Here is a 12,856-nt window from a genome sequence, read left to right as displayed (position 1 = left end):
TACCAGATTCATTGCTGTTTCGGTGGAGGGAAGGAGAGACTCACTAATCAGAGGGCCACAGGGCAGCTGGTATCTAGAGAGAAAGTCAAAAAATCTCACGGTCTCCCAGTCTATGGCCTGCACAGATCAAATTTGCACATGGTTTTCTCTGTCACCTAGGGATCTTGTCCATCCCCGAATATTAATTCTCAATCTAGTCATGTTGAAGTCATTATAATCATTCAGCCCACGGAAATGGCCCATCATTCAGTTCATCTTCCACACCGGAGCCAAGAGCACACACCAGAACCAGGAAAGCCTGTTCAGTAAATGGTGTTGGGAAAACTGAGCGGCCCCATACAATGGAATGCAACTAGATCACTGTCTCATTTTATACCCAAAAATCAAATCAAAATGGGTGAGAAGCTTGGATGTAAGAACCTAAACCCATAAAATACATAGAAGAAAACATAGGCAAAACATTGCGATGTAAGCTCCAGTGATATCTTTGTGATTTGGTCTCCAACAGCAAGGAAAACAATTGGAATGACATTGGTCCAAAAAGCTCTTCATGGTGAAAGAAACTGCCACTAACACAAAAGACCCCTATTGAATGGGAGAAAAAACGTGCACACCATACATCTGACTAGGGGATGATATCAACAAAGATCTACAAGAACTCACACAACAACAACAAAAATAGCCAGATCACAAACTTGGCAGAAGAGCAAAAAAAAAGGGCACTTCTCCAAAGAAGACTGACAACAGCCAATAGGGAAATGCACACCAAAACCACAATAAGGTAACACCTCACACCTGTGAGAACAGCCCTTCTCAAAAAGGCCAGAAAACAAGTGCTGCCAAAGGTGTGGAGAAAAAGGACCCTCACACACTGTTGGGAATGTAGACTGGTCCAGCCCTTTTGGAGAGCAGTATGGAGGTTCCTCAAAAGCATGAAATTGGACATACCAGGGGCCTCCCTGGTGGTGCAAGGGGTAGGTCTCAGCACTGTCACGCTATCACCAGCCACTGTGGCATAAGTTTGATCCCCGGCCAGTGGGACATTTCCTGGCACAGCAGACCTTTCCTGTCTTACCTGCTGCTCTCCTCAGCAGTCTGCCTTCTCTGCTCCCCACTCTGTCTCTGGTGAATCCTCTCACCCCACACCTCTGGCCTGTACCCCAGTTCTTGTATACATAAATAAATAAAAATAAATTTTTAAAAATCAGATATAGTATAGGATCCAGGATTTCCACTCCTAGGTATATACCCAAAGAACAAAGAACACTCATTTGAAGGGAAACATGCATAGTCATGGTCATTGTAGCTCTATGTACAATAGCCAAGATATGGAAACAATCTAAGTGTCCAAAAACGGATGAGTGGATCAAGAAGATGTGGTCTACATATGTGATGGAATATTACTCAGTCATTAAAAAGACAACCCCATTTTTGACAACATGGATGGAGCAAGGGAATATGCTGAGCGAAATAAGTCAGAAGGAGAAAGACAAACACCAGATGGTGCCAGTGCTAGATAACATTTAGAGAAAGCAAAGTTCAGATAAAGCCAAACTTCAAAACTAACCCTAGTTAGAGCTGACTCTGGAACCAAGGAATCCAGAGGGAGTTGGGGAGAAGCACCAAGGACTGTGGTGGTGGACCATGGGTGCTCTAGTGGTGGGAGTGCTATGGTAATAACACCTAAGTGGGGGATCCCCTTCTCCACCCAATCATGATGGTGGTAGACCAACATGATCTCGATTACTGTCAGCAGAGTGGACCTCTACGAACCCCACGTGGCATCTATTATCTCACAAATCTGCCTAACAACAGAATTGGGCCCCAGAAACCTGACCCATAGTCCTCTATCTTCCTCAGCCCTCACGCTCATTCTCACAGTCAGAAAATTCAAGGGTCTTCCCCACCCTGGATTCTTGAACTCGCCTCTGAACCTGCCGGGATTATCTCCCCAGCTGGTCCCCAGGTGTTGCTACACTCTTGGTTTCCGTCCCAAGAATATTTGTGCCTGTCTTCTAGCACAAGGACATTTACTTACAAAGTCTGTACTGTCTTTCCATTCTGTTTTCTCTACACAACAATTTGAACTTCTTTAAAAAATTTAGTAATTATTCACGGTTTCAAATGTTGAATCTCTTTGTCTCCACCAAGAAAAAAACATGAAATTGATGTCCCATCTACTCCACACCTCTGCATGCTCCTCTTGTACAGCTGAGTCTGTGTGTTTTCTTGAGTATGTGAAACACTTTACCTTGAACTTTGGCTTTCTCCCCAGCCACCAGCTGTGCTTACTGACATTAATCCTCCATCTTTGCTTCCCCAAAACTATGCAGGTCAGGCTGGGCCCTTGTAGACATCTGGCATGGTGGTGACAGAGAAAGTCCTCACATTTCCAGAGAGTGACTCTAATTGCCCCTGGCACCTGTTAGAGGTCCAGTCTGGATATAGCCTTCTGCTCCTTCCTGGAACCAGTTGTAGCCCCAACAGGGCTTAAGTATGTGGCTGCCCGTGTGAGAGCTTGTTCCTTGAGCTCTGACTGATTCATTACCATTGGGTTCTGTTCCAGATCCTGTCTCAGTCTTGAGTTGGGGTAACACTTGCTCTGTAGCAGCAAGGATTTCTGGGGCTTCAAAGAGCATTTTGTCAGGGGAATGTGGAGCCAAGATGGTGGCAGGAAGCTGGATGAGTCTAAATCCTGTAATTCTTTAAACTGGTTCTGAGGCCTCCCCTGGTGGTGCAGCGGTTGAGTGCTGGGCTGCGAAGCTGCCCGCAGCCTCTGCAGCACTGGTTCGATCCCCGGCCACCAACGAGGGTCCCACATGGTACGCAGACCTCTCCTGCCATGCCCACTGCCCCCCTCAGAAGTGTACTTCATCAGTCTGCCTGTTCTGTTCCCTTCTCTGTCCTTGTGAATCCTCTCACCCCGCCCCCCACATCTCTGACTTGTACCCCAGCTCTTGTATGCATAAATAAAAAAATCTTAAAAAAAAAATAAGAGTAGGTGCTTCTAAACTCGGATCCAAGGGCATATGTGAATTGAATTAAGGGGATTATACATTTTTTAAAAAGATTTATTTACTTATGCATACAAGAGATGGGGTACAGGCCAGAGATGTGGGGGTTGAGAGGATTCACCAGAGACAGAGTGGGAAACAGAACAGGCAGATCTGCTGAAATACACTGCTGAGGGGAGCAGTGGGTGAGACAGGAGAGGTCTGCTGCGCCATGTGGGTTGCTCCCTGCCCAGCCGGGGATCGAACTCGTGCTGCAGAGGTTGCGGATTGCTTCATAGTGCAGTGCTTAACCCCTTGCACCACCAGGGAGGCCCGGATCATACATTTTTAAAATGTGTCTTTATTTTCACTAATCTTTGGCTGAAATTTATCATTTTCTTCAACTGCTAATATGAATTCCAAACCAATGCATGTCAGCTAAATTTTGTTTGTATAATTATTAGGAATGCATGTTACTACTTTTATTTTCTTACTTCCCTTTTGAAAAACGTAAACTTACTAAGGCAGCTGACAAAGGTGCTTTGGTGGTGGGAGCGTTATGGCAATATCACAGGGGGTGGGGGTTCCTGTAATCCCCAAAACACAAACAATGATGTAAACCATAACGATGATATTTCCACACCAGCTTGTTTCTGAACATAGTAGCTATGACAGTTTATTCTCTGAGGCTGTAAATATTTATTCTTGGGGTGTGCGGAGTTGCTTTCTGTCCTTCTGGCAATGTGGGAATTTCTCAGAAGTAGAAGTGGGGGGGGGGGGTTGGTTAAATGCAGTGAGTTGATCTTTTGGTTGTAGTTCCTTAAACCTGCAGATCCAGCAGCCGCCAGCCAAGCCCTTCTGGTAAAGGCCTATGCTCCTTGGTATTCGTTATTGATTTATGGGCCAACTCCTTCCCAAGGACAGTTCTCAGGGGACAGAGTCAGCAGAAGCCAGGCTGGCAGGGCACTTTTGCTGTGCACTGGGGTGAAATGGGTCTCACTGCTGAGTCAACATTGGGATTAGTGCATTTGTGTCAAGATAATTTGCCCTGGCCCCTTTGAGAATGTCACTAAAATGTGAATTTCTTTGATTGTGTGTACTGGCTCCAAATAATCTGATCAGAGCCTCCATCCAGCTTAAGAAAGTGAGATCCTAATGCACAGCATAGGGATTATATAAAGCGTTATTGTACAATAAACATCAAACTTGCCAAGAGACTAGACTTTAATTATTCCCATCACAAAAAAGAAATGATTATTGACATGATAGAACTGTTAGCTCATGCTACCAGGGCGATATATTGCAATATCCAGAGGCATCAGATGAGTCCTCACTTGTACATGCAATACAGAGAAATAACAAGGGGTCAGTCAAAACCAAACCATCTGACTGCAAAATTGAGGCCACAAGAGGGGGAGGTTGGTGGAGTAGGAGTAAGGGAGCGGAGGGGCCCAGTGCACCCTGGTGGATGGGGGGCACTGGCGGCGGGCAGGGAGTGCAAGGGCACACTTGCAGATGTTTGAACCTGTAATGCCCAGAGTGGATATGAAATGAAAACCTCCTTTACCTCCATAAGCATAATTTGGGGGAGAAAACAAAACTAACCCACTCCCTGTATACTTTACATTTATACAATGTTATGTGACAAATATATTTCATTAAAACAAAAGATAGTTCACAGACTTAAGAAAACAAACATGTACCCGAGCCTGCATTTCAGAATGAAAGGCACCAAAGAGAAATAAAGATTCAAGGACAAAGATGGCATGTGCCTGCAAATAATGGATTTTTTGGGCCTCCCCGGTGGCGCAGTGGTTGAGCGCTGGTTTGTGAAGCTGCCCGCAGCCTCTGCAGCACTGGTTCGATCCCCGGCTACTCCCCAGCCACCGGAGGAGGGTCCCACATGGTGCGCAGACCTCTCCTGCCGCCCGCTGCTCCCCTCAGCAGTGTACTTCGGTCCTTCTGCCTGCTCTGCTCCCTGCTCTGGCTCTGGTGAATTCTCTCACCCTCCCGCACTTCTGAATATACCCAGTGCTTGTATAAACAAATAAAAATAAAATCTTAAAACAAACAAACAAACAAAAAACCAAATAATGGATTTTTTTTCTACTTCTTAAAATGTCAGAAACCCAAAGGTCCCCTTGCTTTTCCTGGGTCTCTTGCAGGTTATGGGTCTGGCCACTTCTGTGTGCAGTGTGCAGATGTGGCAGATTCTGGGCAAACCCTGAGTCCTCATTGGACTCTGATGTCTCCCTGAAGGTGACACTAGGAGAGTCACGAGGGTTAAGGGAGCCCAGATGCTTTTAGCAAAGAAGGGGAAGGGAAGAATTAAAAGCCTTTGTGACCACACAAAATTCAGCTCCCAGACCCCTGTGCATGTCAAGAGAGCTGGGAGTGTGGGGCCTGCAGGAGCAGCTGGGGCTGCTTCACCTGCTGAGCCTCAGGGACCTTAGAAGCCTGGTGACCACTCACCCAAACCCCCCAAGATGAAACAGCACCCACTGCTTTACCATGACAACAGTTTATTAGGTATCTGTCCACACATTCACACCTCCATGGGCACTGCCAGGTCAGGGCTGTCACAGAGGGACACAGAGCCACTGGTTCCAGTCACAGGGCATGGGGACATGATGGAAAGATAGCTTTATTTTCTGCATGATTTTGTTCTTCTTGGCTACATGACAATAGACAGGGAAGCCCAGTTTGCTCAGAGCCAGGCAGTGGGTATACAGGACGTGGCCGTTGAGGCCCTGGGAACGGTACTTGGGCACAGTGGCCCCCGCACGCATCTCTCCTGTCTGGTCCATCAGGCCCCAGGCCACGGGAGTGCCCTCCGGCCCCAGGAGGCAGGAGGAGGGGAAGGTGCGGATACAGCGCTCGATGAACCTCAGGCTCCTCTCATTGCCGCCAAAACCCCAGAACTCATTCACCAGGGCAGCGTGGGCCACGTCCAGGGAGGAGGGCCTGAACAGGGCTTCATTGCTGTGGAGAGCCCAAGACAAAAGCACAGGCCGTGAGGATGAAGGGTCCATTGTCCTTCCCCCTGTTGTCTCAGGGGACAGAGCAAGCAAAGCTCTGGGGATCCCAGGGGGTGGGGTGATTGTGCGAGAGGGACTGGAGAAGGGGGGGTGGTGGAGAGAGGGGAGCACAGGACAGGGCGGAGGTGAAGGAGCCTGAGAGTTTCCACGGGGACAGAAGTGACCGGTCAGGTGGCAGGGCCTTGTGGTCTGAATGAATCAGGTCCATTTCATTGGCAAAAGATTAATCTGGCCCCTTCCTGACAGGCTGTGGGGAGGCCAGAGAGAGGCAGGGAGCGATGCGGAGGCAGCGCAGGCGTGGGGGAGTGGCCGAGCAGAGGGCTTCTGTGCACACTCACATGGGTTTGGGTTTGCCCCCCGTGGGGGCCAAGTTCTTCTCATCCAGTAGGGAAGGAACCAGCTTCCTTACTGTGTCTGCCCACATATAGAGGATGTTCTGGGAATGCTTGACTTGGAGGGATTTAGCGGCTGCAAGATTTAATATCACCTCGTTGAGGCTGGACTGTGAACCTAGAGGGTGGGAGCAGAGAAGGAGCCATGTGCACCCCAGGAAGCTGCCAGTGGCGGGGGGAAGGCAGTGATCTGGTTTTGTGGACAGAAACCTTAGTTGTGGGCTCAGCGCTGCTGCTGAGTGACAGGGCTGCCTCGTGGGGCTGTGCCCCCTCTGTTGTGGGCTAGTGACACCGTGCCCGGGAATTCACTCACCACAGCCATGCCAGTGTGCTCCGGCTCTGGCACACGGTCCTGTGGCTCTCAGTTATAAACAGATGCAGCCGCACTGCCCACCACTCACCATGTCCCATGTCCCAGTCTGCTGAGCTGTGCCTGGTGGGCCCCGCTGTGTCCCCATCCCCTGTGTCCTCCCCCAGGGGGGCCCTGCACTGCCCTAGCCTCGGCCACTTCTGTTTTCCTCCATGGGCAGGAGCAACAGGCACAGGGCTGCCCTGAGCAGCAGCTGTCGCCCCACACCAGGGAGGGCAGGCCCGGGACTCAGCTCTGTGCCATCATCCTGTGGTCCTGGACGGGATACAGAATCTGCCCTCCATCTCGGTCATCGAGAAGCTTGTGAGGCTTCCCTGATGGAGCCTGTTCTGTGCAAGTTTGAGGTGTTTTCTGTCTGCTTCTCAGGTAAGTTGCATCTGAGTTAAAAAAGCTGCAGCAGGCTGAGGGTGTAGAGGTTGTCCAGGGAGACATGGTCATGGGGACATTGTTCAGGACAGGGCAGGGCCCACGCACGTCCTAGTCTGGTACTTACTTTGGATCTGCAGGTGTTGTTTCCAGTTGATGACTTCCGGTGAGGCCAGGACTTCCTGGCCCTTCCTGATGTCCTTGGAGAAGACTTGATAAGTGTTGGTGTAGTGATCAAGGTCATCGATCATCTCCTGTATCATCAGAAAAAGTGGAATAAGGAAAATTGCTTATATATTACGATTGCCAAACTTTTTTCTTCATTTCATCATTCTATGATTTTTTATTTATTTTTTATTATTTTTTTTATAGAGGCATGTTTTTATTTATTTATTTATTTGTTTGTTTGTTTTGTTTATACAAGCACTGGGTACAGTCAGAAGCGCGGGAGGGTGAGAGAATTCACCAGAGCCAGAGCGGGGAGCAGAGCAGGCAGAAGGACTGAAGTACACTGCTGAGGGGAGCAGCGGGCAGCAGGAGAGGCCTGCGCGCCATGCGGGACCCTCCTCTGGTGGCCGGGGAGCAGCCGGGGATCGAACCGGCGCCGCAGAGGCCGCGGGCAGCTTCGCAACCCAGCGCTCAACCGCTGTGCCACCGGGGAGGCCCCTCTATGATTTTTTAAATTAGAATTTCATGGGTCAATTAAATTTCTTCTGAATCATTTACATTATGGGATCAGAATGAGAGAGTCAAGTATTTGACTTATGAAGAAAAATTGCAGAATAATCCTATTCTTTACCCATCTATTGTATGAAATTCAAATATGCTCTGACAGATATTGAGAAAGCTTTTTTTCTCTACTGACATCATTTTTCACAGAAGAATAGAAAATTCATTGACAAGGAAATGCTTGTATTACAATAAAAATTTTGTTATATTTGACATATTTGGAAAACACCAGCCATGAACATCATAGTATTAAACCTGGTTATGGGTAACTTTGGAATAAAAACTCTGGCAATACCTAATGAAGCCAAAGAAAATGAAAACCAATTAACAATGTTTTCTTAAAAGAATATAGCTAAACAATTTTCAGTTTCAGATAACAAATAATTGACCTATTTAGAGAGAACCCCTCAAAGTACCATGTAGCAGATGAGATTATTTGGAAGCAGGTGACACAGGGAAAAATATTACTACATTGGGCAAAATCAGAAATTTTTTTTAATTCTTTAGGAAATATAGAACAAAAATACACTTACACATCAGCTGTGATACTAATAACATTTTTATTACTCAAGATCCCATGAAATATTAAATTCTGCTAACTTTATTTCAGTTCAGTCTTAAGATTTTATTTATTTATTTATTTTTTTAATGAGGCAATTTTTGTGTTTATTTTTATTTTATTTTATTTTTTTTAGATTTATTTGTTTGTTTGTTTGTTTATTTATTTATTTATGCAAGCACTAGATACAGTCAGAAGCGCGGGAGGGTGAGAGAATTCACCAGAGCCAGAGCGGGGAGCAGAGCAGGCAGAAGGACCGAAGTACACTGCTGAGGGGAGCAGCGGGCGGCAGGAGAGGTCTGCGCGCCATGTGGGACCCTCCTCCGGTGGCCGGGGAGCAGCCGGGGATCGAACCGGCGCCGCAGAGGCCACTGGCAGCTTCGCAACCCAGCACTCAACCGCTGCGCCACCGGGGAGGCCCCAGTTTTAAGATTTTAAAACAAAGCTTTTATATTTGTACTTATAAAAGTTTACAATTTTACTGGATGTTTTAAAATTATCTTAAGGTTTTTGCATTTAGTTTCACCAGTTTTTAAATATTTCCCTATAATGCATACAGAGATTGTAGCATTAGATATTTGTTTTTACAATCATACTAACTCATCATCCTTTCACACCTTTGCAACTTTCCTTGCTGTTTTCTCTAATTACAATGTCCTCTTTTCAGCTTGACAAAAAATATTTATCTACCCAATCCGGTTCAGAGCAGCCTTCGCCAGCAAGTGTTTCCCTTCATCCTGTGACCTCCATCTCTACCATTTAACCTGCGATGGCTTTATCTTTCTGCGTGTTGAACATCTTCCATCTTGCACACTTCACGCTGGGGTTTAGTTGCTTATCTCTGCTTTCCTCCTGCCCACAAGCTCCTTTAAGACAGGGTCTTGCTCACCATCTTGCAATTCACTGCTGATCCCAGGGCTAACATGCCAGGTGCATGGGGCCCATAGCGAGGAGGATCAGAGAAGTGTTCATCACCCCTGTAACCCTTTACCTGCTCCTGGGGGCGGACAAGCACAGTGTCGAAGTCAGGCCATTTGTCCACCAGGACCTTGAGGTTGAACGGGTTACCCTGGCTCATGTGGAAGACAGTCCCATAAACCTGCAGCATCCCAGGAAAGGGAGGGGTCAGCTGATTAGGGAAGCAGTGAGCAGAGCACCCCTGTGCCATCAGGACAAGGCTGACGTCTGTGCTCACACAACTGTATGCAAGAAATATGAGAAATAGCACATCTACATTAAATAACCCCCATGCACTATATTTCTAAACCTCAAATTATAATAGCTTTTCTCACTACCCAATATGGAACAGACATGCATATAGTAAAATATCTAAACAAATAAATTAATGAGGTTAAGAACACCGCTCTTCATTTTGGGATTAAATCTTACCTTTGCCCACACTTTCCTCTAATCACACGCATAGAGATACACAATTCACAAAAACAACATGATCTCATACATGCCATTTCCCCCCACTGACTATACTATGGCCATATTTTTTTTTCATAAGCACAAAACATTCAACTTCCGTATATACTTCACCAGCATTCCATTATTCAGATGTATCGATATATAATTTTGCTTATCCATTGCTCATGGACAGACATCAGCTGTTTCCAACTTTTCATTTTAACAAATTTGTGCTCCTAGAACATGCTCACATGACAATCTTTGCATGGACACCTAATGTTTTCTTAGACTCCAGAATGGTAATTGCTAGCTCAAAGTTCATGCTCACATCTAAAACTTTTTCAATATATGTGCCCACCTCACCCTGTGGAAAGGTTCCAAGATCTCCTGCCAACACTTGGAGGTGACAGTTTAGTGCTCAAGAGGAGAGACTTGGGGCCCCACAGCCTGGATCTGGGGGGGGGGTCTTTAAAAGTGACTTACACTATGGTATTATGCACTGCAAAATCTAAAAATATGGGAAGTGATACTCCTTCGTATTCTCATGGTGTAATTAATTAAAACTCTTTATTTTTCTCCTAAACTAAGAACGTACTGAGCTAGGAGTTATCCAGCTAGAGACTGGCTCAACTAGAGTTGACGAGTGCAATGAATTGCATTTAACTTCTAACACTTGAAGAATGGGTGAACTTTTCTCAACAGAGTTTTAAGTGTTGATTTCTAGGTTATGCCTCCATTAAAAGGACTTGGCATACGCATATTCTTAATTTTGATTAGGTGCAAATGTGTGCCTTGGGTGTGCAATTGAAAAAGAGCAATAAACACCCAGACATAGTGAGAATTGGCTCTACTGGAGTGTGTCCTAGTTCTTCAATTGCTAAAGAAAAACAACCAAGAATCATGCTATCCTCAAGTTATTTTTACATGGCCTTTATGTGTATGTTTTACTTAGTCCTGAGATTTTGATGAATTTAATTAAGTGGAGGGAGTTCCTGGGAGTCAGTCACATGACGGTCTGAATTGCAATAACGTCACAGCAAAAGGAAATTGTAGGTCAAAATAGGAACTGGCCCATCACTGACCTAATGAATTCAAAGAAAATGCTGGGGGGGGGCAACCTTTCACCTGGCAAATGTTTTTCAAGGGAGAACAAAGGAAATATTGATATATAGTCTCAGCCAGCTTGGGAGGAAACCTCTGGGCAAATTTCAAGCGCTGTGATGGGATATTTCTTGGAGAGGAGCAAGGGAATGCTTTTGTTTCTCTCATTTAAAGTTTATTGAGGAAACAACATTGAATATGATTTAGAAGTACAGGACACCCCCTCAGGGGTCACCTCACCACATGCACCTTTGGTGTCCAGAGCACAAAGTACAAGGCAGCTCTGGGCCCGAGCAAGCCCATCTCACACCAGAGCATGAACTCCCCACTGAGTCTGTTTTCGCCACAGTGACATGCACATAAGAGCAGATCTTGGAGGGAGATAATGCCAACTAGATGAGAGGAAACTCGCAACAGGGCCTGGTGCAATGTGGGCGCTCAATTCATGTTCATCTCTTTTCCTCCTTTTGGAAGGAATTTCTCCTCTCACTGCCTACAGAATTTTCCATTGTCACCTTCAAGGATTCAGGGAGGCTCTTGCTCAAGGCTTTCTCCAGCATCTGCAGCATCTGGGCACCTTGCAATGGGAACATCGTGGAAGACGCCTTAGCCTAGAGAGACAACCAAGAGAGAGGCGGGGATAGAGGCGCTGGAGGAGACTCTGGCCGAGAGAACAGTTCTGTGCTAATGGCAGAGCCTCTTTACTGGGTCTGCATCGGTGTCATCTTCCCTCAATACTCAACAAGTCTGAGGAAGGAGAAGACGGGCAGGGAGTGCTGGGGCAGGTGAGGAGGCACATTCTGATCCTCACCTCACTTTCCTAAAAGCTGAGTGAGTCCGGTCACAGCTTTGTTTTAGATTAATAAGCACACTTTTAAACAGGTATACTACCATATTTTGAAATACTAGTGACTGTATAGTGATTATCTACCTGTAATAAACTATGTTACCTTGGAAAAGGCACCGAGCCTCTCTGCACCTTGGTTTCCTCACCCTGGAAGGGAGAAGAACAGCACTGTCAAAGGGAAAGAAGTTTGCAAAGACTAAATGAACTATGGCACTACATGCATAAATCAGTGTATGGAAGAGTCTGTTTCATAAATGAGCATTGGACATGTTTTATTACTATTTCCACTTCTCTATAGTCAGTTTTCTAGGGTTAGCTCTTAGTTTGGCTTTATCTGACCCTCTGTTTGTTTTCTCTATATTCCACATGTAAGTGACATCATCTGGTATTTGTCTTTCTTCTTCTGACTTAATTCATTTAGCATAATCCCCTCCAGCTCATCTGAGTTGCCGCAAATGGCAAGAATTTATCTGTTTTGATGACTGAGTAGTACTCGTGTGTGTGTGTGTGTGTGTGTGTGTGAATGTAACATTATCTGTTCTGGGGCACACTAGGTTGTTTCCATAGCCTGGCTATTGTAAATAATGCTGCAGTAACACATGAGTGTGTATTAGCTCCACTTGTTGTTGTAACAAAATACAGCAAAACAAAGTTATTATCTGACAATTCAAGGCATCTGAAGTCCAAAATGGGCCATGAGGACTGAAAGAAAGAAAGGGAGAGAGGGAGAGAGGGGGAGAGAGAGAGAAAGAGAGAGAGAGAGAGAGAGGGAGAGAGAGAGCGAGAAAGAAAGAAAGAAAGAAAGAAAGAAAGAAAGAAAGAAAGAAAGAAAGAAAGAAAGAAAGAAAGAAAGAAAGAAAGAAAGAAAGAAAGAAAGAAAGAAAGAAAGAAAGAAAGAAAGAAAGAAAGAAAGAAAGAAAGAAAGAAAGAAAGAAAGAAAGAAAGAAAGAAAGAAAGAAAGAAAGAAAGAAAACACAGTAGAACTTAGAGCCATGAAAAAGTACAATTTCTAAAACGGGAACTGCATTGGGTGTGATTTGCTATAAATTAT

At 45.7% G+C, this 12,856-nt stretch overlaps 1 protein-coding gene across 1 annotated transcript; it reads right to left on the bottom strand.

The window, feature by feature from the left end:
* Nucleotides 1-5,452: 5,452 nt before the first annotated feature.
* On the bottom strand, nucleotides 5,453-11,551 carry LOC311171701 (glycine N-acyltransferase-like; the record flags this gene model as incomplete). The annotated part of the gene is made up of 5 exons (XM_084234744.1): nucleotides 5,453-5,975; nucleotides 6,370-6,541; nucleotides 7,287-7,413; nucleotides 9,439-9,546; nucleotides 11,474-11,551. 5 exons carry the CDS (start codon nucleotides 11,549-11,551, stop codon nucleotides 5,573-5,575), a joined length of 888 nt encoding a protein of 295 aa, XP_084090870.1. The 3' UTR covers nucleotides 5,453-5,572.
* Between the last annotated feature and the right edge of the window lie 1,305 nt (nucleotides 11,552-12,856).

The sequence above is a fragment of the Talpa europaea genome, assembly GCF_964194135.1.
Source record: "Talpa europaea genome assembly, chromosome: 1".
Taxonomy (NCBI): Eukaryota; Metazoa; Chordata; class Mammalia; order Eulipotyphla; family Talpidae; genus Talpa; species Talpa europaea.
This window is presented reverse-complemented; position numbering and strand designations above follow the sequence as displayed.